General features: G+C 41.9%; 1 protein-coding gene across 2 annotated transcripts in view; it reads left to right on the forward strand.

Annotated features, from left to right (window-relative positions):
- The first annotated feature begins 4484 nt into the window (after positions 1-4484).
- Positions 4485-27576, forward strand: part of hecw2b (HECT, C2 and WW domain containing E3 ubiquitin protein ligase 2b) — a 55591-nt gene continuing 32499 nt past the window's right edge. The window contains exons 1-3 of one of the 2 annotated variants that reach the window (XM_037543422.1): positions 4485-5070; positions 23534-23641; positions 23767-23861. In XM_037543422.1, the coding sequence (XP_037399319.1) occupies positions 4737-5070; positions 23534-23641; positions 23767-23861 (537 nt within the window). In that variant the 5' untranslated portion in view covers positions 4485-4736. The remainder of the gene's footprint in view (positions 5071-23533; positions 23642-23766; positions 23862-27576) is intronic. The other variant, XM_017713999.2, reaches the window with a different exon arrangement.

The raw sequence follows: 27576 nt of genomic DNA on the forward strand, positions 1-27576 counted from the left end.
TTGGCTCCTTAGCTGGTTCATTAATGAAGCCACATTCTTAGGCAGGCTGTGTTTTCTGTGGTTCATATACATGAAATTTGTGACCGATTTGTGACTGCAACATTAAGGACTACAAGGAAGGGGTTTCTAATAAAGTGGCCAGTGGGTGTAAAATACAGCACAAAGTACATATATAATTCTGCTATAATGTTACTCGACTAGGCCTTGTCAGGTGCCTGGCATTTTATTCAAGGCATATTCACGATACACGATATACATCATTAGATTTCATTTTGGAACAGACAAAATAGAACCTGTAGCACCACTTATACTTTTTTATTCAGTGTTTTACAAACTGCACTGCACTAAATCCAATTATACAAACCTACAAAACTCACTTTGTCTTTAAGTGCTGACCATATCCACAATACGCTCAGAAAAGCATGTTGTGACATGATTTATCACAATAATAAATTACTGCTCACCCCTAATTTGTAAGACTTTTCTTGCTAACACATTTTACTCAGGACTAATAGGACAAAACAGCAGAGGGGCTGCTTTTGGCTGTTATATAGATCGCTCCTGGCTGCCCCACCGTTGTGCGCTTGGTCAGCGGCCAGGTCATGCTGGGGGCTGAGGTGTAAGAAGGATGTTTGTTGGACTGCGCTACGCTGCATCTCACAGTCCTTCCCAAAAGCCTGTGCCGACAGCTCTGACAGAGGGAGCTAATTTAGGAGCCTCGGAGGAGACACATGCTTATCGACGCTTTTAGAAAGCAGGGCTGACACAGAGAGGGACTGAGGGAGAGAGTGAGAGTGAGAGGGTGGGTATAACGGGATGCTGGTTGGAAAGATTGTAAGATGCAAAATAAACACAGAATACAAGAATTGTGATGATATTACTACATATTGCGATTGCTATCGTCTGTCGGCTAGGGCTGTAAAACAGTTCAAACGATATCTATTATATTGCAGTGACACTGAAGTGTTGGTGGTGTGTCAGTGTGTGTTGTGCTGGCACAAGTGGATCAGCCACAGCAGTGCCGCTGGAGTTTTTAAACACTGTGTCCACTCACTGTCCACTCTATTAGACACTCCTACCTGGTCAGTCCCACCTTGTAGATGTAGAGTCAGATACGATAGCTCATCTGCTGCTGCACAGTTTGTGTTGGTCATCCTCTAGTCCTTCATTGGTGGTCACAGGACGCTGTTGGCTGGATATTTTTGGTTGATGGACGATTCTCAGTCCAGCAGTGACACTGAGGTGTTTAAAAACTCCAGCAGTACTGCTGTGTCTGATCCACTCAGACCAGCGTAACCCGCACTAACACACCACCACCACGTCAGTGTTACTGCAGTGCTGAGAATGACCCACCACCCAAATAGTACCTGCTCTGTGAGGGTCCATGTGGGTCCTGATCACTGAAGAACAGGGTAGCAAAGTATCAGAGAAACAGATGGACTACAGTCTGTAACTGTAGAACTACAGAGTGCAGCTATACAGTCAGTGGAGCTGATAAAATGGACAACGAGTGTAGAAACAAGGAGGTCATAATGTTAGGCCTGATCAGTGTATGTCGTACGTATCATGATCACAGTCAGTGGTTTCACTTGTACAGCTAGTGGATTCTTGTTACAGTGGAGGCCCTAAACAGGAACCAGAGTTTCACATTGCTGTTTTTTTTGTTAGTTTGCTGCTTGTTGATTTATCAGTAGTTCACCTGTAGGCACTGTCCAGCTTATTCTGCTGAAGGTGCTGAAAGTATCGCTTCAAAACACATTTAAAATCTGTATTTAAACAACAGGGCTACAATCCCATTGCTTAATAGCAACATACAGCACAGTGCAGCTGGGCTTCAGCCTGCACTACTTCAGATGGAAAGGTCAAGCTAGAAGAATGCACTAATGGTGTTAAAAAAATTTTATTGTTAGTAATAAAGCACTTTAGGATATGGCAAAAAATGAGCAATATTCATGATATACAATAAGCATCACAATATTTTTCTGTATTGGAGGTTTGACAAGTAGTGCCACATAAAAAAATCTAAATTTATGAATACAATGTGTTATTATACAGTTATCCATCATATGTTCAGAAAAGCTTAAAGTGATGTAACGTGATGTTGCTTATCACAATACATGCAATCACACGGCTTTTTCTACTGTATGTTGTAGCCTCTGTGTTGCGGGGCCAATATTGTGATTCATGATTAACAAACAATATCCTGTTCAGCCTTAATACACTGTTTGAAATTAAAGTCCAGTGCAGGTACATTTTTCATTCATTAAGGTACAAACATTGTAAATGTTCCCTCAAAGATACAGCAGCAGTTTTAAGGTCCAGTTGTGAACCTTAAATAAGTTCTTCCCAATTAAAAGTACATATTTGTACCTTTTCATAACCAAATGTTTTATAACAGCGATCTGTTATAAAAAAACAAAAGCCTGGAGACGAGAGGATGTGTGGAGTCAGAACATCTTAGAAAATATCATTTCAATGGCTTATGGTCCAGTTATGTTCCCTGACTAAAGGTACTGAGATGGACCCCTGAGGGTCCAACCCCAGTGACAAGAGGGGGACTGACCCAGTGACAGTTTTGTACCTTTATATCTGAGAATGTAGAAATATATGCCAATTGATAGATGGACAGACACTGGAACATACAGAAGGCTTTGATGAAGTCACTTTCCACCATCCTTCCACTTTTTCCTTTGTCCAGAGAAAAATTCCTATCAACAGGATGTGTCCATATGCTGTTGCCGTTTTATTTTGTTTTCTATATCCTGTGCCAACAGATATTGAACTGAGCCTCTTTTCTCATACCCCCCACTGTCTTTATTGATGTTATAGCTGCAGAGTGCAGATTACTGCTAAGATTAATAATGTGATGGGTCACCACTAAATTATTACAGTATGGGGAATATTCTTGCCTGTGCTGTATTACTAGTACTACTATTTGCCATTATTTGATGTTGGCTTTATTTTGTTGAGTGACATCTGTCACATGCCAGAGTGTTATTATTATTATTATTAGGATAACAGAGTGGTCCACATAATTATAAAAAATGTTTGTGGGCTCTGCTCCCAAGAGTGATGCTGATTATGATTGCTATTATAGCTATTAGTTGATTATGTACCAAACAAAAATAGATTGTTTTGTAGTTGTCATATCAAAAGCTTTGCTTTTTTGCTTTATACCATTTGTCTGAACATTTAATGATGCATGGACTGAAAAATCTTGTGTGTCTTTTGCTTGTGGTTGGTATAGTGTAGTGGGAAACACCTCTGCTTTCTACACTGTAGACTGGAGTTCAATCGCTGTGGGTAAAGCCCTCTGCACTATACCAGTAAGAGCCCTTGGGCAAGACTCCTAAAACCACCTTCACCTACGTGTATAAACAAAATGCTCAAATAAGAGCATAAGATAAGATAAGAGTGTCTGCCAAATGCTGTAAATGTAAATGAAAATTTCTCTATTCTTAGGCCCACTTATGTTATTTATGTACAAATAATGTCATAGTTCAATTCTAACATGTCTTACTTTTCAGTTTTGAATCAAAACAAGGCTCCTAAATGATACAACTGTCTAAGCATTGGCCCTTTTATCAGGAGATCACAAGTTCGATCCCTGGTAACGCTACAGCCATTGGTGGCCAAGAGAGCATAATTGGCCTTGCTCTTTCTGGGTGGGTAGGATGGCCATGACTTTCCCCATCGTGATGGTAGTCAGTGCAGGCGTCTGTTAGCTGACCTAAGAGATCTGGTGGTTAGTGTTCTCCTCCAAGCATGTTCGACTGTCCAGTGACGTTGCATGTGCAGCAGTTCGAAAAGATGCTGTGGTGCTTCACAGGTCTCAGGGGGAGCCTGTGCTAGACTTTCTCTCCTACTGCTGGTGGTATCGTGTTGTTGGGGGAGTCCTAACTATTGGGTGGAATTGGATATGACTGGATCTGTCTCTGTTGCTAATTATAAGTGCAACATATTTACCTCACCTTCTCTCTTTTTCTTTTTTCCTAGGTCTCTTGACCCTCCACCTCCACTGAGGCTTGTATATATCTTTCAGTTTGAGGATCTATTATCTCAGTTTGGTTGCCTGGAACATGTGGGTGATCAAAGAATGAGACCTTCATCTTCCATCACCTTGGCTAATTCCTAAACACCTCACTGCCTTTCCTGAATCAAAAGATTGAATAATGACTGCGAAAGACCGATATATGACTGTGGAACATTTGGTCATTCCTGCAGAACAATAAATCCCAAGGGATGTTCCTAAGGTTCTTCTTGGCATCTTTTGGTGTTGAGGTCTCCTGGAGCTCCTGAATATGGCTGAACTTGGAGAACTTTGACAGGCATCAGCTTCAGGCCCCCTGAATGGGGGTCCAGTAGGCCACGTTCTCCCGTCTTCCTTGGATTGAATGTTTTCTTTCAAGTGCTGTGAGGTTGAACATAACGAGGAGCAATCTTGGTGCCTTCTTTGAGGCCCTTAAACTTGTTTTTTTAGATGATCCACACCGTCTGTTGTTGTGGAGGAGGTGGCCCCCACTGTTGAATTGTTGGGTTCCAATTACCCTGCACATCCTCTCCCGTGTTCAGGCCTTTTGGCCTTCTTTTCTTTGTACCCCGTACATCCGACCTCCACCATTCGCCCCTCCCTGGCCACAGCTGTCCTCCCTCCCCGTACCCGCCCCCACCCTCCCCCACCTCACCACCCCAGCCCCTCCCCTCACCACGGCCCCCATCCCTCCCCTCACGTCACCATGGCCACCGGCACCACCACTACTGCCCGGGAGCACTTGCTGGTGGTGCGGAGGCGCAGTCCACACATGCGCTACACGCTGGGACCAGAAAACCTCCGCAGCCTGTCAGCACAGGGCGGCAGCAGCGGCACGGGGGCTTCCAGAGGGGGTGCTCCAGAAACGATGGGTCTTCAGCGGGCCAACAGTGACACGGACCTGGTCACGTCAGACAGCCGCTCCTCCCTGACTGCCTCAACGTACCAGTTTACTCTAGGCCGAGGCCAGAATCTCGTCATCTCCTGGGACATCAAGGAGGAAGTGGATGCTACGGACTGGATTGGACTGTACCACATTGGTGAGTTATGAGGGGGATTTCATTTTTGATGTACTGTAGAAAATACCAGGCCAGTGATGAAGGGGCACTGTTGAGGGGTCGAACCAAAGAGGCATGCATGATACAAATACACTGACCCCATATATTAGGTAACAAATTCAGGCTTTCAGATTGTATGATTTTGGGCTAAATAATTCCTCTTCCTTTTACTTTTATAAACGCCTCTAGGCCATTTGAGCTGGCACATAAGCAGCAAGCTGTACTGATACAGGCTCAGATCTGTTGCCAGCTTTGATTGTATTGAAACTAGGGCTGTGGATGGCTAGTTGACTGCTTGCCTAATTGTTCAAGGTTCGAATACTGAAATCATTGTTTGGGTATTTTTCATGTTTCATCACGAGAAGTCAAAGAAAATCTAAAAGCAGTTATGAATCTTTTTTTACTAACTAGGGTATCTACTCTAGCTGATGCTAGCTGGGTCCAGAAACACTAAATATATTTGTCTGACAAAAATACAATGTTGGCAAGTCGTCCACTGAGAAGGAAAGACCTCGTGTAGAAGAGGATGAGTCCTCATCAGCATTCAGTGTTGTTCCAGTTAGCTTTAGTGTTAGCATTAGCTCATTTGCTCATCTGAAGAGAGCCTCTATTACTCATCTGATACAAAAAAATGACAGATTTCCTTGGCTGTTTTTGAATAATGAGGCATATCATTTCCAATGTATTTCTCTATGTGCTGTAAATTAGTTTTTAGCCTGCTAAAATGTTAGCCAACAGCCCTGCATTCATCCATTCTTTCACTCTTACAGATACTCAAATGTTAAAATTAGTCAGAATCCACATTTCTAATTGGGACATGTATCATTTGGGTAGTTTTTCTTCCAGGCAGGTGAGGTAATAGTTTCATATTAAATGAATGGTTTGGGCAAAATTAGATTTGCACAGTTACCCAAGATGTAGTTGATCAGCCAAGACATGTCTAGTGTCCAAATTTTGCTTCTTTAGTTTTGCGCCGGAGCTAGAAGGCTAAAAGTCAATAATCACCCAGTTTTTTAAGTAAATACACCCCCAAAACTTCTCTTAATCCACTCAGACCATATGTAGGTCTTCAGTGAAGTTGCACAGACTTGTTGATGTGGTTTTGAGCACAGTATGACTTACTGTCCCCAGCAAACTATTAAATTCTAATGTGTGCCTTGGTTGTTTAACTGCATCTGGGGTAGGTGGAACATTAAATACATTGCCAAACCAATTCTTTAACATACAGCATGGTGTACATTTTGCAGTCTAAGACAAGATTTCCTAAGAATTGGTCTACAGACCATAAGTGGACTTTGAAGCACCCTCTTATGGTCCTCAGGCCAATATTGAAGAGGGGAGCAAGTGGTTTGAAGTGGATCATCAATGGCACATTGTAATAGAAATCAATGGAAAAAATAATTGGCTCAATAATAACAATGTAATTTAAATTGTTGACAAACAGTAAACAATATTAATACAAACTCTGGAAACAGTCATTCATTTTAGTCGTCGTCCACTTGCATAAAAGAATTGTAAAAAATGCAGAAACACTGGACCGCCTGGTTTGTGGTATAAAACATGCCTAATCTGTTTGTATTTGATGTTCAATGACACATGCTGCATACTGCGGCACTCTAACGTCGCTGTGAAAATTGCCCAAAATTGAAGTTATTAAGCAAAATAAGTTTCTGTGAGCCTTCATTCTGTCTAGTCATAAATAGGTGGGCTTTGAGATGGAAAAGGCTGAGGGCGCTTGTGCCAATCCCATTCCTTATTCTTACCCTTTGTTTTACAAGGGGTAGTGGTTGAAATGGTACTAGCGCCGCTCTGTAGGCGACCCAGCCAGTCTGCAGCGACAGCAGAGGAATTATTTATCATCGCCCACCCCTAATTCTTCAGTGATGTGAAGCTGAAGTCAGATATTCTCCAGCTTCTTGTTCAAATTTTCCTGTTTCCACCTTAAATGGCGCAGCAGTTACATTCTGGAGCTTCAGGTGTCAGAGCAGCTGGACTATTTAAGGTGGAATGGGAAAATTAGCTAGCTAGCTACCGAGACATTGGCATGCTATTAGTGATTTATTATGCTTGTTATGAAGAAAACGAGCAAAATACACTGAAACAACACTAAACTAAGATAAAACAGTGGTTGCTGTAAATTTTTAAGTGAGAAAATTCTCACATTTGTGGGTTTCTTTGGTTTCTTGTTCAGCCATCTTGCTGGTTTTTCTTTTTTTCTTATAACCCTCTGTTTGGACTTTTGTCTCTGAAAAACCTCAGTTTGGAGGGCCGTGTAGCCCTAACACTTCGCCCTACCCCTCTATCTCTTGAAAAATTGGGACACCCTAACCCTAGACATGAAAGTGCAAAACAGAGGGTGAAGGGCTAAGTGGTAGGGGCAAGGAGTGAAATGGGCTTGGGCCTTAGAATTGCAAGGTAAGATCTGGCAAGACTTTGCAGTGACTTCAGTCAAAATACAAGCTATATATACAGAGTAATAAGAAAACAAGCTTCCGCCATTGAAACTCAGGAGAGAGTGACCTCTGCAGGCGGGGAGGGGAATCAGTCAAGAATCGCTTTTCAAACCACCTCCAAATGTGGTTTGGATCTGATTTGAAAAAATCTGATTTCATGTGGTTTTTAACTGTCCATACTACCCAGCATCAATCTGGATTCAATCTTGATACCAGTGGTTATCGTAATTTTTAATTTGTGGGTTTCTTTGGTCGCTTGCACAGCCATCTTGACGGTTTTTCTTTGTTTCTCAGAACTCTCTGTTTGGAGTATCTCTGAAAACCTCATTTGGATGGTCATGTAGCCCCAGCAGGTCGTCCTACACCTCTATCTCAACAAAAATCAGGACACCCTACCCCTAAGCATGAACACAAAAAACAGGGCTGGGTGGTAGGGGCGAGGGGTGAAATGGGATTGAGCCTTACTTTGAGACAAATATTATTATCCTAAAGTTGTAGATGTGTGAATTCCAGTGTGAGACTTGGTCATTTTCTTGTGCCTTAAAGCCACGTTTTACATGCATAGAACCCACTTATGTTTAGTCCATAGCTTATTTGGCTTATTCTGCCAGCAAAGGAAATAACTTGCTTTGCTCTCAGGGGAAGCCCTCATCAGATAGCTACATTGCAGGATGTTTTTAAAATGCTGTGTCACGTTGCTTCCATCTGGTAAATGGTAAACATTCAGTGTATTGTAATTCTTTGAATTTAAATGTTTTTTTTGTGAGAAATGCTTATTTGAATTGGAGAGGTGGAACAGAACAGATCTTTCTTTTGCAGAGAACCAGCCAGGAAAGGTGTCCCTAGTAGCCAGGCATGGTACAGTGGATGGATGGATGACACAGAATAGATTATCCTCTATTTTGACACTCCACTGAGCTGAGAATGTGAAAGCTAGAGAGAGAGAGAGAGTGAAAGAGCGAGAGAGAGCGAGCCACAGAATGCAGGCGAGCGAACGTGGGAGAAAATCGCTGAGTCAGCAGTGTAGTGGTGTGCCGACATCATGTCTCTGACTGCCTTTTTTCTGTCTCTCCCCCTCTCTCTCTCTCTCAGTCCTTACTCCCACTGAAGGTTAAGTCTAATTACTTAGTGCTGTAGCGGGGTTTAGATGACTCCCAGGGTTCGGTGGAAGGTTGGACACTGTCCAGCAGCACACAGTGAACCGTAAACAAAACTCCGCTCAGCAACACCCAGCAAAACAGGAAGCCTTTACAAATACTAATAGGTCCAGTGGGATCAGCTATTGGAGGTCAGCTGACTGATATTGTGCATTGTTGGGAAAGTTATTGTCATTGAATATTGAGGGCTACAGTCTTTCATGAAGCTCCCAATGCACGGCTCAAGTGCTGATGTTGCCTCCAGAGGCAGTGTGGAACTGAAGTAGGTGGTAGAACACACACATCTTCTAAGCCACTTATCCTTGTGGTTCGCGGGGTGGAGCTGGATCATCAGTCCATCACAGGGCGGTGGAGCAACACAAGATAGGCAGTTTCTATGCACTATGTACTTCAGCTTTCAGCAGCCCTGTTCCGTGAGTTGATGATCTATCTCAGAGGTCACTAATAGGCGCACAAATGTCCGAGTCCAGACCAGATGCTGTCCTATGTGGGCTTGGACCTGTAACTGATGGAGTATATCTATGGAGAATTACTTAATGGTCCTATTTTATTTGGCGTAACTTTTCCAGCCTTTATGGTAGCGTTAGCGGCCCAGGAAACTTCAAGACCAATCACATGCGTTGTAAATATCACAAGTGACGCTGCTCAGCCAATCAGATCTGTGCATTACAATGAGCACTGAGACTCGAGTGAGTGACGCACACACAGGGGAGGGACGAGACGAGAAACAGTCAGAGAAGAAAGTGAGCCAGTCATGGTCTAAAAAGTAAACTGACAATAAATATTGTTGAAATATGACTCAATCGTATTGCAAGTTAGATATTATGATGTTCCGGACCTTTGCTTGAGGACATTATCTTTAACTGATCTATCCCCTTTGTGGCACTTACAGTTGACTGGGGCAGATCTAGCGGGGCAGAAATTTCCCAGTCTAACTTGTGGCAAAATGGTAAATTCAGTGTTATTCCAAATAATGGTCAACAAATCTGAATATCAAGTTAAACTGAAATGCCCAACCCTAATAAAAACATATTTGAGTCTGTTTTAAAGTAAACTATATGAATGTTAGAGCTTGTATGGCAGCCTAGCATATCTCACCTAAACTAAATGGGTTGTGCACTTCACCGGACTTGATGTGTGCACTGTGTGGCTGTATCTTCTATGAAAGTACAAATATCAGATCACAATATGGGCAGATACTCATCCTAGGGCATATGCCTCTAAGTGTTAACTTGCATTGCATTGCATTGTCCTCTAGTCCTCCTTGCGTTGGAGTGGCAGCAGCAGTTACTCTGTTGTTACTAGACTAGAACTCCAGGGTCGTCTGGCTGTGAAGGAGAGTGAAAGTCTATCCCTCATGCCACTACCACTTGCTCCATGGACCTATCGATCCGGGCAGGGAAAGTCCAGTGCGGCCTCGTCCAGAGAGAGGCCCCCCTCTCACAGACCGTGCCAGACATCGATCCCTTTTGAATCCTCTGGAGCTACGTTTACAGTCACACTGGAGCTCCAATTGCTCCTAAGGGACTGTCCAAAGGCAGGCCTTCTCAAGTTTTACAGTGGGTTAAAGTGAAATTGATTAGTTGCAGTACAGCTGGAAAATGGATGGTCTGAAAGCACACAGTCTTGGTAGAAGACGAGAGGACATGAGTTCCACAGGACGTTACCTGAAGCTCTTACTCTAGAATTGAATATAGTCGTATTTGGTTGGTTATAAAGGCTTCCATTGTTTCTTTTTCAGCAGAAGATCTTGTTTATGACTGGCCAGAAAGTCTGGCCCTCAATAAAAGCCCCAGTAGCAAGTCCATCCATCCATCCATCCATTTTCTAAGACGCTTCTCCATCAGGGTCGCGGGGGGGAGCTGGAGCCTATCCCAGCAGTCTCCGGGCGGAAGGCAGGATACACCCTGGACAGGTTGCCAGCCCATCGCAGGGCAGACAGACAGACACAGACAGTCACTCACACCTAGGGGCAATTTAGCACGTCCAATTGGCCTGACTGCATGTCTTTGGACTGTGGGAGGATACCGGAGAACTCCACACAGAGAGGACCCCGGTCACCCGGCCGGGGAATCAAGCGCTGTGAGGCGACAGCGCTACCCACCACACCACCGCGCCGCCCCCAGTAGCAAGTATCATTAGCCAAGTTTATAGCAGTCTGAATGGATTGTGCTGAACAATTATTGAAGGATCAATTCGAGTCCGTTTCTATGTCACCAGCTTTGTCTCAGGTTGCGGATTTCCAAACGAGGCTTGCTTGACGCTGTAAATGCGAATTTTGCAGGCTATAGCTTAAGGCTACACTCAACAGAAGCAAAAAAAGCAATTGATAAAATCGTTGTAGCTGTACTTTAGTTGAACTTTTTATCACATGTCGAATTGACTTTTCAACTGAAAGCATTGGTTGAACATGTATCTGTTGTTGAATGGGTTTTAATGGTTAATCAGTTAATCAATATCCTTACTTGACTTGTCTACAGCAGGTCATGCAGGGGTTGACATTAGCTATTGTCCAGTCCCCTGGGCTCAAGATTTTACATAAAGGGCACTGAGCTAGTGACCTGAGTGGCCATATGGCTTAAAAAAAAAATATTTTATTCTTTTTTTTTTTCTTCAACCAAACTCCCAGCCTAGTTCAGTTCCCACACATTTACAAACATTGACTATCAATAATAAACCACTGCTTCTCACCCTTCCGCATGAGGTCCAGAGCCTGTTTGGCTGGATACGGAACTAATTGGATGGGAATTTGCCAACCGTAACGATGTGAGATGGCTAAAAATTGTTTCCCTTTTCAAAGCCACAGCTGGCTGTGTAAATGTAAATACAATGCATGTACAATAAATATGTTTCTCCAAAGCTGGTTCTTTACATTAGCTGCGAGATTCATTGGCTTGGTGTACTGGGCATTCAGGCCAGATTTGGCACAGCAAAGTAGACCAAACCATTGATTGTATTAGCATGTGAGGTCAGACTGACAGCGCCTGGTAAACATGAGCAAAACAGGCTGTAGAAAACATCACTTAATGCTGATCCTTTTGACCTTGCATCATTACTGTTGACAAAACTCTAAGCTTTATTTGAAGCGCAGTTATTAAATGGAAAAACCTACATTGTTCATGAAATATTTTCTCATGTGTATTTGCAACAAATAGCACAAACGGCACATCTAATCCTTTGCACAGCCTCCCTTTGCCAAGATAACAGTTGTAAGTCTTCCTTCTTTAATGCTTAATGAGACTGCAGTGTACTTAGTAAAGGACCTTAGTAAAGGAGCGGTTCCTTCATACAGTCTGAGGTCAACACCGTGGACTCTCCTCTTCAAGTCCTCCCCCAGGTTTTCTAAGGGGGCTGGGTCAGGAGATCGGGGAGGCCATGGCAAACCCTTGATTCTTAGGCACCTGGAACTATCCTAAGTGTGTGGGGGGTCCTCTTCCCAGCAGATTCTTAAACTCTTAAAAAAACATTTATTTCATGATAACATTTATTTAGGCTTTTTGGTCAGCCATTGTACTTCAAGTACAGGTTAGAGGGTCATTCTACAGAAGCGTCCCTAGCGTTTACAGATCTATTACACTTAAAAAAACATGTAAGGGTTACACATTATTTATATTTTCAAGTTATTTTCAGAATCACACAGCAGTTTTGGTTTTTACTTCCAAGCACCACAAAAGTGTTCGTCCTCACAGTCGTGTGTAAAGGCTGAGGCCATATTTTGAAGAAGAAAAAAAAACATTTTTCTGCCATTTTCACTACAATAATCTCTACGTGACTATGGAATATATAAACTAAATGACAAAGAAAACAAAGGACAAATAAATATTATGTATATTATGAAAGTCGTGGTGCCCAGGAGTCGTGTCACTGGTGTTACCGCATAACAAAAAAAATCTTATTTTGAAATAAAAGTCACGCCGATGACGTCACTTCACTTCCTTTTACCTGTTTTCTGAGGATCTATGAAGAAAAGCACATGGTGAGTCCACTGTGTCTTTCAGTTCTCCGAGATTTTCTCATGATTTCATATGAAGCTTTTAGCTGACGTCACTGGTGTGACCGGCTTTATTCTGAGGTAATTGTGAATAAAATAGAACACACATGGATTAAATTCCATATTCTAGTGGATTTTCCATGATTCATGACATGTGGTTTGATGCTCTGTAGCTGTTTTGTAAAATGTATTTTTGTTATTATTATTATTTTGTTATTATTGTTTTGTAAAAACGTCTCTGGTGTTACCTTTCTTACATGTAACACTGATGAGGACTGGTAACACGAGTGGCTGCTATGGAGAGATGGACTTTTCTGTAGAACGACCCCAGATTTTGGTTAATATTTTGAATGAATATTTTTTACAGCTCCTTTTGCTCTTTACACTGGGAGTGCCAATATTTGTGGAGGGCACTGTATGATGGATCAACACTCTATGCTGCATATGAATTGGTCACATATGGTTTCTTGTCTGTATGTTGTCATTGAGTGTTTTATTTAGTGTTACCTCACTGGCTGTATTGAATGTGCCGTGCTTGTGTTCTGCTTTGAGATTTGTAGCATCAATTATTGACCAGTGCGGTTGAGTCATCCAACGTGATGTTGTGGACTCCGGGAGATGCAGTTAGCTGTCGCTGCGCTCATCCTTACTGTGATTGATTTTTGCGTGGGTCATGTGGCAGCAGAGGGTGAATTGTGGCTTGTTGGGGACGTACCGCAGTGACAAAGCCTGAAACCATTGGCCGTAGATCATGCTGGACAAGACTAATCTCTGCACCACACCCAGTGACAGGGTGAATGGTAGCGTTCTGCACTTACAGTTTACTAGCTCCTATATACTGCATGTTCTGTCCATCATTTTTTATTCCATGTACTCAAATTCATTTCAAATTAAAGGAAATGTCCTAGTAGAAGTTGTGTAAGTAAGAAGGGTCAAAAAAAATAATGCTAGATGTATAATATATATCTAAACGCTTTAATACGATTCACAGTGACTGTGTTTACATGCCAAGATTTTTGCCAATCCAATTTAATCCAATCGGATTACAGATTCAGACTGTGGTGTTTATATGCACGCTGTGTTCAACAATCTGATGGAAAATCTTCGTTTACATGCTCACTACAAGTAATCTGATGCAAAATGACGCGCATGCGTGGAGTAGCGCTTAGTGTAGATGTTACCATGACAGCAAACATCATGTGAGTCCAATCAGAGTGAGATGAGCAGCAGTGAGCAGTGCTTGTGTTTTTACTTACTTTAAAATGATGACGTCGTATTCTGAGACGTTTGTCCCACAACCATCTTTTAAAGATCAGAGCATGAACTTCGTCTCCTCTGCAGACCAGTTTCTGCTCCGCCATGATGAACGGTATAAAACCTTCACTATGACGAGATGCAAATGCACAGAATGGACTTGAACTTTCCGATAGGGAATGCCTCAATCGGATGTATTCAATTCCGATTGAGCTATTAGTCAGATTACTTACGAATTATTGGGCTGCATGTAAACGTGGCTGTTGTTCATGTCCATGTTTCAGGTTTGGAGCCTGACAAGCTTTTTATTTGTCTGTCTTTTATAGTAGGTGCTACATAAAAATCATCAGGCCACATCACACACACACACACACACACACACATTTTCTAAGCTGCTTCTCCCTCAGGGTGCCAATCCCAGCGGTCATCAGGCAGAAGACAGGATACACTCTGGACAGGTCGCCAGTTTATCGCAGAGCAGACAGACAGACAGATATACACAATCACACCTAGGGGCAATGTAGCATGTCCAATTGGCCTGACTGCATGTCTTTGGACTGTGGGAGGAAACCAGAGAACCCAGAGGAAACCCATGCAGACACGGGGAGAACATGTAAACTCCACACAGAGAGGACCCTGGCTGCCCGGCCGGGGAATTGAAAACAGGCCCTCCTCACTGTGAGGCGACAGCGCTACCCACCACACTACCCCACTCACAGTAAACAGTTTGATTTAAAAAATGTCCTTCTGCTTCGTAAGTCAGAGACTTGTTGTATTTCCTCATAACCACATTCATAAAATGTAGATTTCTTCTGTTGTGACTGCTTTACAAAATTATACTCATTGTCACATGTAACTGTCAGTTGGAATTGACTTATACATTTTACTTGGACTTCAGTTTACAAACCAAAAGTGATGTTTTCCTCATTGTTCCTCATTGTTTTGTGATATATCGTATTGTAGCAACGTTTGAAATAGAAAAAATACCTAGACAAAAGCTCTAAAGCAGGCATCGAGGACACCTGATGCCTGACACTTTAAGCACCCCTGGTCTAAAGTGTACACACTTACTCCCAGTGGCATTTCTAGACTGCTGGTTGTACTGGGGCACACTCTGAATTAAGGAGGTACAGCCAAGCACAAATCAAAACTGATTACGAGTTCAATTTCAGAGATGCCACAGCCGCTTGAACAGAATTGGTGGTTAGTGTTCTCCTCCAAGCGTGTTGAGCTGTCCACTGATGTGTTAGCGGCAGTTGTGGTGGCTGGTTTTGCAGTACGCTAGCCTTCACTCTGCTAGCGCGGGTAGTATTGTTTGATTGGGGGGAACCTAGCTAGCAGGTGGAACTGGGTATGTCTAAAATCAGGGAGAAAATTGGTGGGAAAATGGCCAAAACTAAAAAAAAAAAGAAAAGAATAAACAGTTCACACACATGCTTGTAAAATAACTCATTTAAGACCAAAAACTTACAGGCAACTATAACTACAGTGATTTTGCTTTTGCATAGTTCAATATTATTGGTACATTAAACTACATAAACTATAACTACATATGCTGCTAACTTAATTGATGCTTTTGAATGTGTGTCTAGCATAACTCTGGCTTCTACATGACTGACTTACTAATACACATACAGTAGTATATCTATGCTGTTAAATACTTGTGACGTCATGTTCACCTCTTGCTAGCTTTGTATTGAGGACAGTTACTGCACAGTCTGACTGTGGAAACTAAAAGCATTCAGAGAAAAGGGCGTTGAGACGGTAGTGCTGTCGCCTCATGAAGGGCAAGAAGGGCCTGGGTTCGATTCCCTGGCCGGGCAGCTGTGTGTGGGTTTCCTCTCACAGTCCAAAGACGTGCAGTTAGATGAATTGGAGATTCTAAATTGCCCCTAGGTGTGAGTGTGTGTAATGGTGTATGCCCTGCTATAGACTGGTGACCTGTCCAGGATGTTTTTGCCTTCCGTTCAATGACCAATGGGATAGGCTCAAGCGACCCAGGAGGATAAGCAAGGTTAAAGTGGGAATATGTGGCCGTAAACTGAGTCTAGTGACGTTCCTGCTACTCCCTGTAGACCCGGTTCATTTCTTCGTTTTAAATTGGCCCAGTTTGTTGATCACAATATACTTGGGTAATTACAGTAAATTTCCAATTTTGTAACATTGATCAAGGCCGTCTATACTGGTAAACATACTGAGCTGAATGCTGAGCTGGGCCAAAAAGCCACAGCTGCCCTACAGGTTTTTTAGACTGAGGGCCAACTGAACCAGTTCCAGCTGCTTTTCATTAATACGTCTTCAGAAGAATAGATTCGATTTGACAGTCTGATATATTCAAGTAGACAGACGCTTCTTACAATGAGCTCCAAATCTACTGCAGATTTTCCTTTGGATATTTTCCCACCGAATTCAATGTAGCCTGACAGATATGTGAAGGTCAACTTTAATGGGTGCAGCTGCACTTTAGTAGCCACAATAAAACCAAAGGAACGGTCACTGCTCTTTAGTGCTTTTGGTTCATTGCATATTGTCAATGCCAAAAAGTATATGTCTCTCCATTTTTGTCGGCTGCTCTTTTTACTGTAGGGATTTTGTGATGAATGGACCAATAGAAATGCTACAGAATGACTTTGAATAAGTTGTAGTCACATTAACTTACATTGAAAGTTGAGAACATTTTTGCTTTCTCCTGTAAAGTTACTATTTTAGAGATAAATGTTTTCAAAGCAATTAAAGGAGTTTCCCTCTCTGTGCGTACAGTACAGGGAGGAGGTTACTGTAATGATTTTTATTATTACTGTGCAGTTTCACACCTGAGAAAAGGTTGTTTTTGACATTAATGTGGCTGCCATTGTGTTCAAAGGCCACATTTACGGCAGGCAAATCAAATTTCTCAAATCAGATCTTTTGAGGTGACTGTCCACGCTGTTATTTGCAAGTGATCAGGTCTGATTCGTGTGTCCACAAGTCACAAGAATACCTGATTGAGTTGCTGCAGTAACGGCGTAGCATCACTGACTACGTAGCTACGGTGGTGAGAGGATTTTCAAACATGAACCCAGGAGAGATGGAGGTGCATCATCTCACACCTCCAAACTCTTTAGAATTCTCTGGCATAAGTAGGAATCTCTGGCGCTCTTCTTGAATCCCAGCAATTCCATCACTCTGGAGCTGACGTTGTCGTAGTGAAGTCAGATGTTCTCCAGCTTCTTGTTTGAATTTTCCTGTTCCACCTTAAATGGTGCAGCAGTTACATTCTGGAGATTCAGGCGTCAGAACAGCTGGACTATTTAAGGTGGAACGGGAAAGTTAGCTAGCTAGCTACAGAGACATTGGCATGCTATTAGTGATTTATTTTGCTTGTTATGATGAAAACGACCAAAATACACTGAAACAACACTAAACTAAGATAAAACAGTGGTTGCTGTAAATTTATAACTGAGAAAATTCTCACATTTGTGGGTTTCTTTGGTCGCTTGCTCAGCCATCTTGCCGATTTTTATTTGTTTCTCATTACTCTGTTGGAACCTCTCTGAAAAACCTCAGTTTGGAAGGGCCATGTAGCCCTAACACTTCGCCCTACCCCTCTATCTCAACAAAAATTGGGACACCCTAACCCTAGACATGAAAGCGCAAAACAGAGGGCGAAGGGCTAAGTGGTAGGGGCGAGGGGTGAAATGGGATTGGGCCTTAGAATTGCAAGATAGGATCTGGCAAGCTTTCGCAATGATCTTAGCCAAAATGCAAGCTGTATATATAGAGAGAGTAATAAGAAAACAAGCTTCAGGTGAGCAGTCCACCATTAAAACTCAGGAGAGAGTGACCTCTGCAGGCGGGGAGGGGAATCGCTTTTCAAACCACCTCCAAATGTGGTTTGGATCCGATTTGCAAAAATCTGATGTCATGTGCTTTTTAGCTGTCCATACTACCCAACATCAATCTGAATTCAATCTTGATACTAAACATTGGACTTGGGCTGGAAGTCTGAACACAGCCAATGAACACAGCCAATTGTTTTTCAAATCCACATGTATTCATTTTAATGAAGAAAACACCCGTTAAACATCTACCATCGTTCTTAATTTGATGAAGGAATAAAAACTGAACCAGGTGGTTAAACAAAAACTGTTTTAAACTGTTCATTCCTAATATTTTGGCTACATTTTGCAGCACTATCCAAGAGCAGATTGTGCCTAAATAATGGTGATAATGAAGCTGGTAATGTGATTATATTGCGAACACACTAAGACACTTTGGTTCTGCAGTCCCTAAATTATTAAAGCTACTCTTTACATCTGTATTCCTGCACAGTGGTTTATGTGTGCAGCAGAAATATTTGCCATTATTTGATGTACTGCTCATAGCTAAAAGGCTGCGCTCAAGATCATTCAGTTCCCAAAAGACCTCAGCGTGCTCAGTTCAATTTAAACAGGAATTTTACACTCAGCAAAGAGCTCGAGTTCAGCTCATCCCTCTATCTGAAAACCATCACAGTTCAAAACAAAGAAAAGAGAAAATAATTACATAATTTCCTCGTATTTCTGATGAATTGAGGTCTTATTTCCTCAAAATAAATACTCATGATGATGGAACCGTCACATACTTTCTCTTTTTTCCAAGTCAAAATATTGAGAAAATGATTTATTATTTTCACCCAATGAGTCAGAGTTCAAACTCGAAAGAATACTTTCATTGAAAAAGACGAGTCAAAGACAACCCAACAAACTACAACTAACCTGGCCGCCCTCACCAGCACAAAGCGTTGGTAGACTGTCAGTAATTTAGTGCCTCTCTTAGTAAAACTGCCCTAAGATTTTACTTGTATAATGATTTGCCTTTTTGATTCGTCTTTTCCAACTGTTTGTTAAAAGCACATATTTAAACATTTTAATTTTTGCAGCCCTTGTTTTACTAAAGTCAATACTTTGTGCGCACTGTGGCAGAAATGTTACAGCGTATGTACTGTGTGGAAGAGGTTATACTCTAAAATCTTAAAAATTTTTACAGTTCCCAAATAACCAGAAGGACTGAGTGACATTAGCCAGATTTCCCATGATGGTCCAGGATTTATAGATAGATATTATGCTAAATTAGCTACACCCAGCAGTATAAAGTGTTGGTAGGCTTTGTTGTTGTTCAAAGGCAGCAATGTGGTGGTGACGCATTAATTGCTTATTTGATTTATTTTTTATTATCTCTTCTTTTTCTTCTTTCGGCTGCTCCCTTTAGGGGTCGCCACAGCGGATCATCTGCCTCCATCTTGCCCTGTCCATTGCCTCCTCTACTTTCACACCAACTATCTCCATGTCCACCTTCACTACATCCATAAACCTTCTCTGAGGTCTACCTCTTCTCCTTCTACCAGACAGCTCCATCTCCAACATTCTTTGCCCAATATATCCACTATTCCTCCTCAACACATGTCCAAACCATCTCAACCTGGCCTCTCTGGCTTTATCTCCAAACTGCTCCACCTTCACTGTCCCTCTGATCTGCTCATTTCTAATCTTGTCCATCCTTGTCACTCCCAACGAAAATCTCAGCATCTTCATCTCCGCCACCTCCAGCTCAGCCTCCTGTCTTTTAGACAGAGCCACAGTCTCCAAACCAAACATCATAGCAGGACCCACTACTGTCTTGTAAACCTTCCCTTTCACTCTTGCTGCTGTCCTTCTGTCACACATCAGCCCTGACACCCGTCTCCACCCACTCCATCCTGCCTGCACCCTCTTCTTCACCTCTTTTCTACACTGTCCATTTATTTATTATTTATTTTTTATTATGCAACTGCATTTTATGCTTTGTTGTTGGTGACTCAACCCAACTGATATGAATATTTTGTGGCTGGTACCAATTTTAAGAAAACTTGTGCTGACAGGTAAAATTGGCTCATACCCATTGAATACCTCCCATCATATATGGAGCATTTCTATTGGCCCATTTATGAAATTATATATATATATATATATGTATATGTATATATGTATATTTTATGCACATTTCCTCTAGGACATCGATTGTGATGTACTTGTAAACAAACCAGTTATGACATGTTTACTAACCTTAGCATGTTAATTAGCACCTTATGTCTTTCGACTTTTTAAAAGACATTTAAAACCATTTTTACATCAGGATGTATGTTAATTTATGAGTGTTATTATTATTGTACGTACTTTCAGTGTTAGTGATGTAATCTGTAGACCATATTATTTGTGTTCTGCGTTATGGATGTGTGTGCGGCCTATATGTGCCTTCACAAATGGAACAGTGGGTCACTGGGTCCCTCCTCAGTATGCAGCTGTATTGATCTGGACGTGGGGAGTCAGTTTCCCCCATAGTGGCCTGTCTGCTGTCTGCCCTTCGTCCGTTGATAGCCAGGATCGGTGGATTCAGAGACTGGAGAACATTTCTGAGAGAGAAGAGCTCTTTGTAGTTCGTCTCGGAGCCTTTCTTTAACCTTTTCATATCTCAGCTTACTGTGATTCTCACTGAGATGTTCAGATCTTTTATTCCAGCTGTTATTTGACTTTACGCTAATCCAGTGGTAGCACGCTGAGTGGTTTTTATTGTAATTAGGACACTGACAGAGGGTGCGGGGTTTCAAAGGCAGCGATGTGGTGGTGACTCATTGATTGCTTATTTAACTTATTTTTATCATGCAGCTACATTTTATGAGTTACTGTGTTGTTGCTGACTTGTAAACATTAAGGCCCAACCATAGTGAACAATTTTGGGGGTGATAAATTTTTAGCTCCTCAGAATTGTTTTCTAACCCAGAAAGTGGGCTGATATCCAGTCGTGTTTAAATGAAAACATGTTTTGTGATGTATCTTTGTACTTTCTGTGTTCAGAAAGTGACCATTGATGATGAAGTAGAGCATAATCAACAGATGTTCTACAGCAGAGGCACTAATAGGTGGAGCGTGGTCCGAGTCTGGACTCAGGCACTCCTACGCGGACCTGGACCTATAACTGATAAATGATGGATGGTTATTTAATTTCAACAGGGTGGTCCAATTTAAAGCGGCGTATAATTTCTAGCCTTTAACGTATTGATTTAGCGGCCAGAGACTCACAGACCAATCGCATGCACTGTAAATATCACGTGAAGCTACTCAGCCAATCAGATCTGTGCATTGCAATGAGCACTGAGACTTGAGTGAGTGACGCACACACAGGGGAGGGATGAGGCAAGACACAGCAGTCAGAGAAGAAAGTGAGCCAGATTGTTCCACATGGCTGCTCTAGAAAAAAAAAGAAAACTGCCAATAAATGTTGAAATATCACCAAACTGTACTGTATTTGATTTGATATTCCGTTGTTGACTGTATAAGATGTTGCTATTCCTTCTAGGCCCCTTCAGTAAACAGTATATGGCACTGAATCATGATGCAGGTTAGACATTATGATGTTCCGGACCTTCACTTGAGGAAATTTTTTTAAGTGAAACTAATGCACCAAATGAGCGGCCCGAGACCCCCAGAGCAGGCTGGTCTCAGTTTGCTTCCAGAATGAACTCTGGTGCCGTTTGTTCAAGGTATGCATGCAAAACGCACTACAGGCAGAGCGAATCATCATCTCCTCTCTACAGAACATCTTGGAAAAGATATGTTTCCAGTGCTGTTTTGACAGGCACATCAAATCAAATCAAATCAAATTTATTTATATAGCGCTTTTTACAACTGATGTTGTCACAAAGCAGCTTTACAAAAATGGGAATCACAGCACAGAGAATCAGACAAAACACTGAACATAATATACAGAATATACAGAATATACAGAACCCCCGTGAGCGCTGAGGCAAGGAAAAACTCCCTCAGAGCTGGAGGAGGAAGAAACCTCGGGAGGACCAAGACTCACATCTAAAGGGGGGACCATCCTACCACTGGTCAGACAACTTATAAGTTAAACATTGAAAAGTCAATTTTACATCCACGCAGTTCTAATATATTCAGGTGTGTATAATCAACAGTGGAAACAATTAGAGTTCATATAGATTTGGATGTGATCTGTAGTGGAGAAGCTGCGTTCCAGAAACTTCCATCAGTCTGGTCAATCAGGGGGACAGGGGGACTTGAGGGTGGGACATCCATCAGTATTGGGCCGGACCGGTGGACAGTCAGTAACTCGGAGGAAGGAAAGATTTAGGAATTAGTTTAGACTGGATTTATGAAGAACAGAAAATGTAAAAAATTATCAGAGTGTGACTAATGACTCCGGCAGGTCTGAATATAACAGCCTAACTAAAGGGAGAGAGCCAGAAGGTAACATAGACACGGAGGCTCCCTGAGACACTGGCATTCACCATGTGTTGTATAGAACGGATAGGTTTAAAACGAGGCTGAGGGATGTTTGAAGTCATTATAAAATACCCCATGTACACATTTGACTGCACATAAACTATGTCATGTTATTAAGGCTCTGTTTTGTAAAAGCATTAAGCCACTTGAGGCTATCATAGTGATTTCATGACCATGCTGGGCGACCAGCTAAACCAGCACAAGACAAGCACTAGACCAGCATAAACCAGCTTAGACCTTGATTTTTTCATGATATGTATGTTGTTCTTATATCATAAGACAGGTAAACAAGACGTGAAACCAACAATCTCAGATAGAACAGAGAACTTGATTCGTAAAGTTCGGTGGACATCTGCACCATCAGTTGTGACCTTTTACTCAAATGACTTTGGTTTATATGTTTTGTCTCGATGTTAAATATGTCAGTGTGAACAATAAGCCAAGCAGAACTAACATGCAGCAGTGTATCGTCATCTGCTTTGGTCTGGACCAAGAGAACGAAGCTACAAGTATAGATGCACCCAAGCTACAGCCCAGCTATACACCAGCAATGAGTTCATAATAAAGTGGCCAGTGGGTACTCAGTTAAGCCCAATGCTGTGCTAGGCGAGCGTGCGTGATATGCTGTAAAGCTGTATTCCTGTTGGCTCAGTGACTGTACAGCAGGGAAACAGCTACAGTGCCAAACAGATGGGAGTCAGTTGGAGGCTTGTTAAGATCAGAGGGATGTTGGATACCTGAGCTTTAGAGACAGTGAAACATAAAGAGTTGGCTTATCATCATCAGCACGATTTCTTCATTGCTTTATTTTTAGAAATTCTAACTAAAGAGTAAATAATGTTTTATACAATATACTGAGAACAGGGTAAAAAAATGTCATGTTTTTTAAGACAGAGATATGCATCGGTCAGGCATAACATCATGACCACCTCCTTGTTTCTACACTCGTTGTCCATTTTATCAGCTCCACTTACTGTATAGCTGCACTTTGTAGTTCTACAGTTACAGACTGTAGTCCATCTGTTTCTCTGATACTCTGTTACCCTGTTCTTCAGGGGTCAGGACCCCCATGGACCCTCACAGAGCAGGTATTGTTTGGGTGGTGGATCATTCTCAGAAATGCAGGAACACTGACGTGGTGGTGGTGTGTTAGTGCGGGTTACGCTGGTCTGAGTTTTCACAAAAGCACTAAGCCAGTTGTTCCAGTGATTTTCCACAGGTAACAAGGGTTTCAAGCTGTCTTTCTATATATATATTCTATATATATATGTGTATATTTTATGTCCACAGATGAGACGTGTCCAGCTAACGTCTGGGACTCCAAGAACCGCGGGGTGAATGGCACCCAGAGAGGCCAGATTGTCTGGAGACTAGAGCCCGGGCCCTATTTTATGGAGCGTGAGTGTCTCTCTCTCGCTGTCTGTCTCTTCGCTCTGCCCTTTGTTGATGCAGCTTTGTGTGAGATTCTGGTTTATTTTCATTTAAATGGTGTCTTGTTTTTTTGTGTGTGTGTGTGTGTGTAGCTGAGACCAAAATCTGCTTCAAATATTACCACGGAGTGAGCGGAGCACTGAGAGCAACGACCCCCTGCATCACGGTCAAAAACCCTGGAGTCCTGGTGAGTGCAGGTGTCAGTGTATGTGCTTGTATTTATTAGAAACTCCTACCTTGTGCTTCCACTCACTGGCCACTTTATTAGAAACACCTACCTTGTACGTCCACTCACTGGCCACTTTATTAGAAACACCTACCTTGTACGTCCACTCACTAGCCACTTTATTAGAAACACCTACCTTGTTCTTCCACTTGCTGGCCGCTTTATTAGAAACACCTTGTACTTCCACATCCTGGCCTCTTACAGACATCTACCTTGTATATCTACTCACTGTCATTCAGTATTAACTGATATTCCAAACTGGTATTAGCCAGTGTTATTATTCCAAACCATTCACACCATCTGCATCAGCTGAGAAGATGTGGAGCCAGAGAGGTCCGGTAGGAGTTGCGAAAGTCTCCGTATCTATAGAAGAATTTCAACTGGTATACCAACCACTACGGTACATAACTGTAGACTGGAGCTGTTCTGTTTCAGCTCTGCTGTTGTCCAGATGTTATTTGGGTGGTGGGTCACTCTCAACATCTTCATCTTTATCTGCATCTATGTGTTGCAGCTTTAGCTAGCTCCACAGAGAGTATCATATTCCCTGGCATGCTGGGAATGCACCAGCCCTTCTAAAAGGCACTCTTTGATATGCTTTGAGGTTCGCTTAAAAGAGACACACTCTGAACTAGAGTGAAGTTCACATACTTGCTCCATGTGATGGTAAACATGTTGAACAGTGCTAACATCAGTTACTACTAGATTTTTCTGCAGTTTAAAAGATTATAAGCGAAGTCTTCAACAATGTAAAACCAATTTACTAGCATATAAATGTATAAAATGACTATGATGTGCTGATGTCTTCTGCAACAGTTTTGAATAATTAATAAGAAGCTCTAAAAAGGAGCAAAATAATAAGTCATGCTGTCCTATACAAAAATGTCCAGCAAGACTGGTAAAAATACATTTTGTTTATTTTTTAAGTTAAAAGAAGTAAGCACAACCTCTGCAGCAAGTTTTCTGGAAATGTTAGTGCACAATTACTTAATGTTTATTTAACTTAAAATACAAGAAAAAGATTTTGAAGTATGTTCTGAATCAGTGTCTTGTAGATGTCAGCCACTTTTTTCAGCTTCAGTTTCTTGACTGTCACATTTGCTTTTAATGTTTTCTGATGTTTAGTGGACTCTTAGTGGATTCTTCAGTCTACCTGTGCAATGTTTTCTGCGCCACTGGCTGCCCAACAACCCTGAAGACTAACAGATTCACTTCTAGTTTTAACAGTTCGCAAGGTGTTCCTGTCATCAAATGCTGTTCCTTTTTTTTCCTTCAAACAGTTCATTTCTTACGTAATCAGTCCACGATACTTGCTTCCAAAATGTTTCCGGCTTATCTAGATGCTGTTGTGCATTCTTCAAACATTGGTATTTGTGCCCAAACTTGGTAGAATCATCCAAATGAATGAACGGAGCTGGAGATGATTCTAAATTGACTGAGGAAGCTGTATAACATTGAGAATAAAGCTACTAATAAACCCCCAGCATTATTCTACATTATTAATATCTTTAGGGCTACATGCCAATGACAACTATGGTTATAGCTGTTGTTTTCACTGATATCATCATTATGGTCAGTTGACATTAATGATTTTAGAATTTACAACCATTTGTCACTGTGTTTTGCACACTGTGAAATTGGACCTCTGCATTTAACCCATCTGTGCCGTGAAACACCCACATACATGCACGCTAGTGATCACACACACACTAGGGGGCAGTGAGCACACTTGCCCAGAGCAGTGGGCAGCCCTATCCACAGCACCCGGGGAGCAACTGGGGGTTAGGTGTCTTGCTCAAGGACACTTCAGTCATGGACTGTCAGACAAGGGGATCGAACCGGCAGCCTTCCAGTCACAGGGCTGGTTTCCTAACCTCCAGCCCACGACTGCCCCCAATAATAAGGTTATGCTATTCAATACAGGTTGAACCTCAGCGGGGCGTGCAACCTCCAATTAGCCAGAGCGCTCGCGGTGTGCTCGTGCTTATAAGATCAGGTCGTCGTGTGCACTCAGTGGATGTTCCTGTGATTCATTAGAGCACTCACATTGTACCGGTAACTTGGAGTGCTTGAATTTGAAGAGAGATCAGTACAAAAGGGCAACATCCACCTACACTTTAAATGGAAACCCATGAGGCGGGTGTTGCAGTGAGAAGATTGTAAATGAGTAGGTTTTTTATACCATACATGATACTTATGTGTTGTATTCACTCACTGGATAGTGGATATGCTTCAAAGTCAAATTTGCACATTTTCCCCCTAAACCCAAAGTCGAGTTTGGTGTTGGACGTTTGCTTCCCCTGTTAGAAAAGCTAGCATGACTGGTCACCAGCAAAAATAATGTGCTTAAAAAAACCAAGTAAGCTAATAAAGAAAGGCTGATGTAGTTAAGTGATGCAAGCATTGTGCTAACTGTGTGCCTAAATTATGACACTGATGCCTGAAACTGTGTCAAGTTGTTCATTAATCTCAAATAGACTTACTTGTGTGGTTGCTGGCGCTGTACGAGAAACATCCATCCATCCACCCATCCATTTTCTAAGCCGCTTCTCCGTCAGGGGGGTGCTGGAGCCTATCCCAGCAGTCTTCGGGCAAAAGGCAGGATACACCCTGGACAGGTCGCCAGTTGTACGAGAAACAGTCATATATAAAAACTGGACAAGCTTGAAGATGGCTGCTACTACTGTTTGTAGCTATGCAGCATACTTTGCGCTTGGAGTAACTGTGGGCATTTTATTTTAGCAAAGTGGCCAGTTGTTGACCCAACCAAACTCATATGCTGGCTGTCTATGAGAGACAGATAGTAGCATGTAACTGGAAGGTTAACATATGCTTCCTCATCTTCAGTTTGTGTAGTATACGAGTGTTTTTCCTTTTAGCCTCCTTAAAGAAACAAAAACAAAACAAAAAGTATTTCTGCTAACTGTTAGTTTGGGGTGTGTTTTACAGAAATATAACCCTGTACTATTATATAGACGATAATAAAAGGCGGAAAACCGTAGTCCTTATTAGGAAAGTCTTGCCTTACAACTTACTTGTGCAGTCCTGTCTCCTCCTCCTTTATAATTTCTCTGATGAAACAAGCATGGAGTTTCATCTTTGCTGTATTTATCATTGAAGTCATCAGCAAGAGCTCCCTCCTTGCAGACATAAGCAGTCAACCTCCTGTGGCAAGCCCTAATAATCAAAAGCAATTCTGTTTGGGCTTTCTCATAGACTACACACAGAATGTCCACCAGAGAGCTAGTCCGTTCTCCAACAGCACAAGAGCACAAAATATCGCCATTTGCTTTCGTTAGTTTGTCTCTCTGGACATTTGAAAGCAGTAAATTTGGTGTAACTGGACATTGGCAAAGTTTCTAAACATAAGTAGTTTCTGAACAGTATTTAGTGCTGGTTTAATGAGTTATTAACACTATTTGTATACATTTCCATAGAAATACAAGCAAACTGTTCTTTGGGCAAGTATGAACTGTAAAGTGTTCAGTCGCAAGGGAATTGCTCAAATGTAATTTAACTGGCTATGAATGAACTCCAGTCAATCAGAATAGTTCTTTTTGAAAATAAACATGTAGAAAATGTGTATTTACAATGTACAATGTACAACAATCATGACACCACATAGACACAGCAGCACTGGTAGCTATGTAGCGTGTACCACCCAGTCTGAAAAATG

This window comes from Pygocentrus nattereri, chromosome 12 (assembly GCF_015220715.1).
Source record: "Pygocentrus nattereri isolate fPygNat1 chromosome 12, fPygNat1.pri, whole genome shotgun sequence".
In the NCBI taxonomy this organism is placed as follows: Eukaryota; Metazoa; Chordata; class Actinopteri; order Characiformes; family Serrasalmidae; genus Pygocentrus; species Pygocentrus nattereri.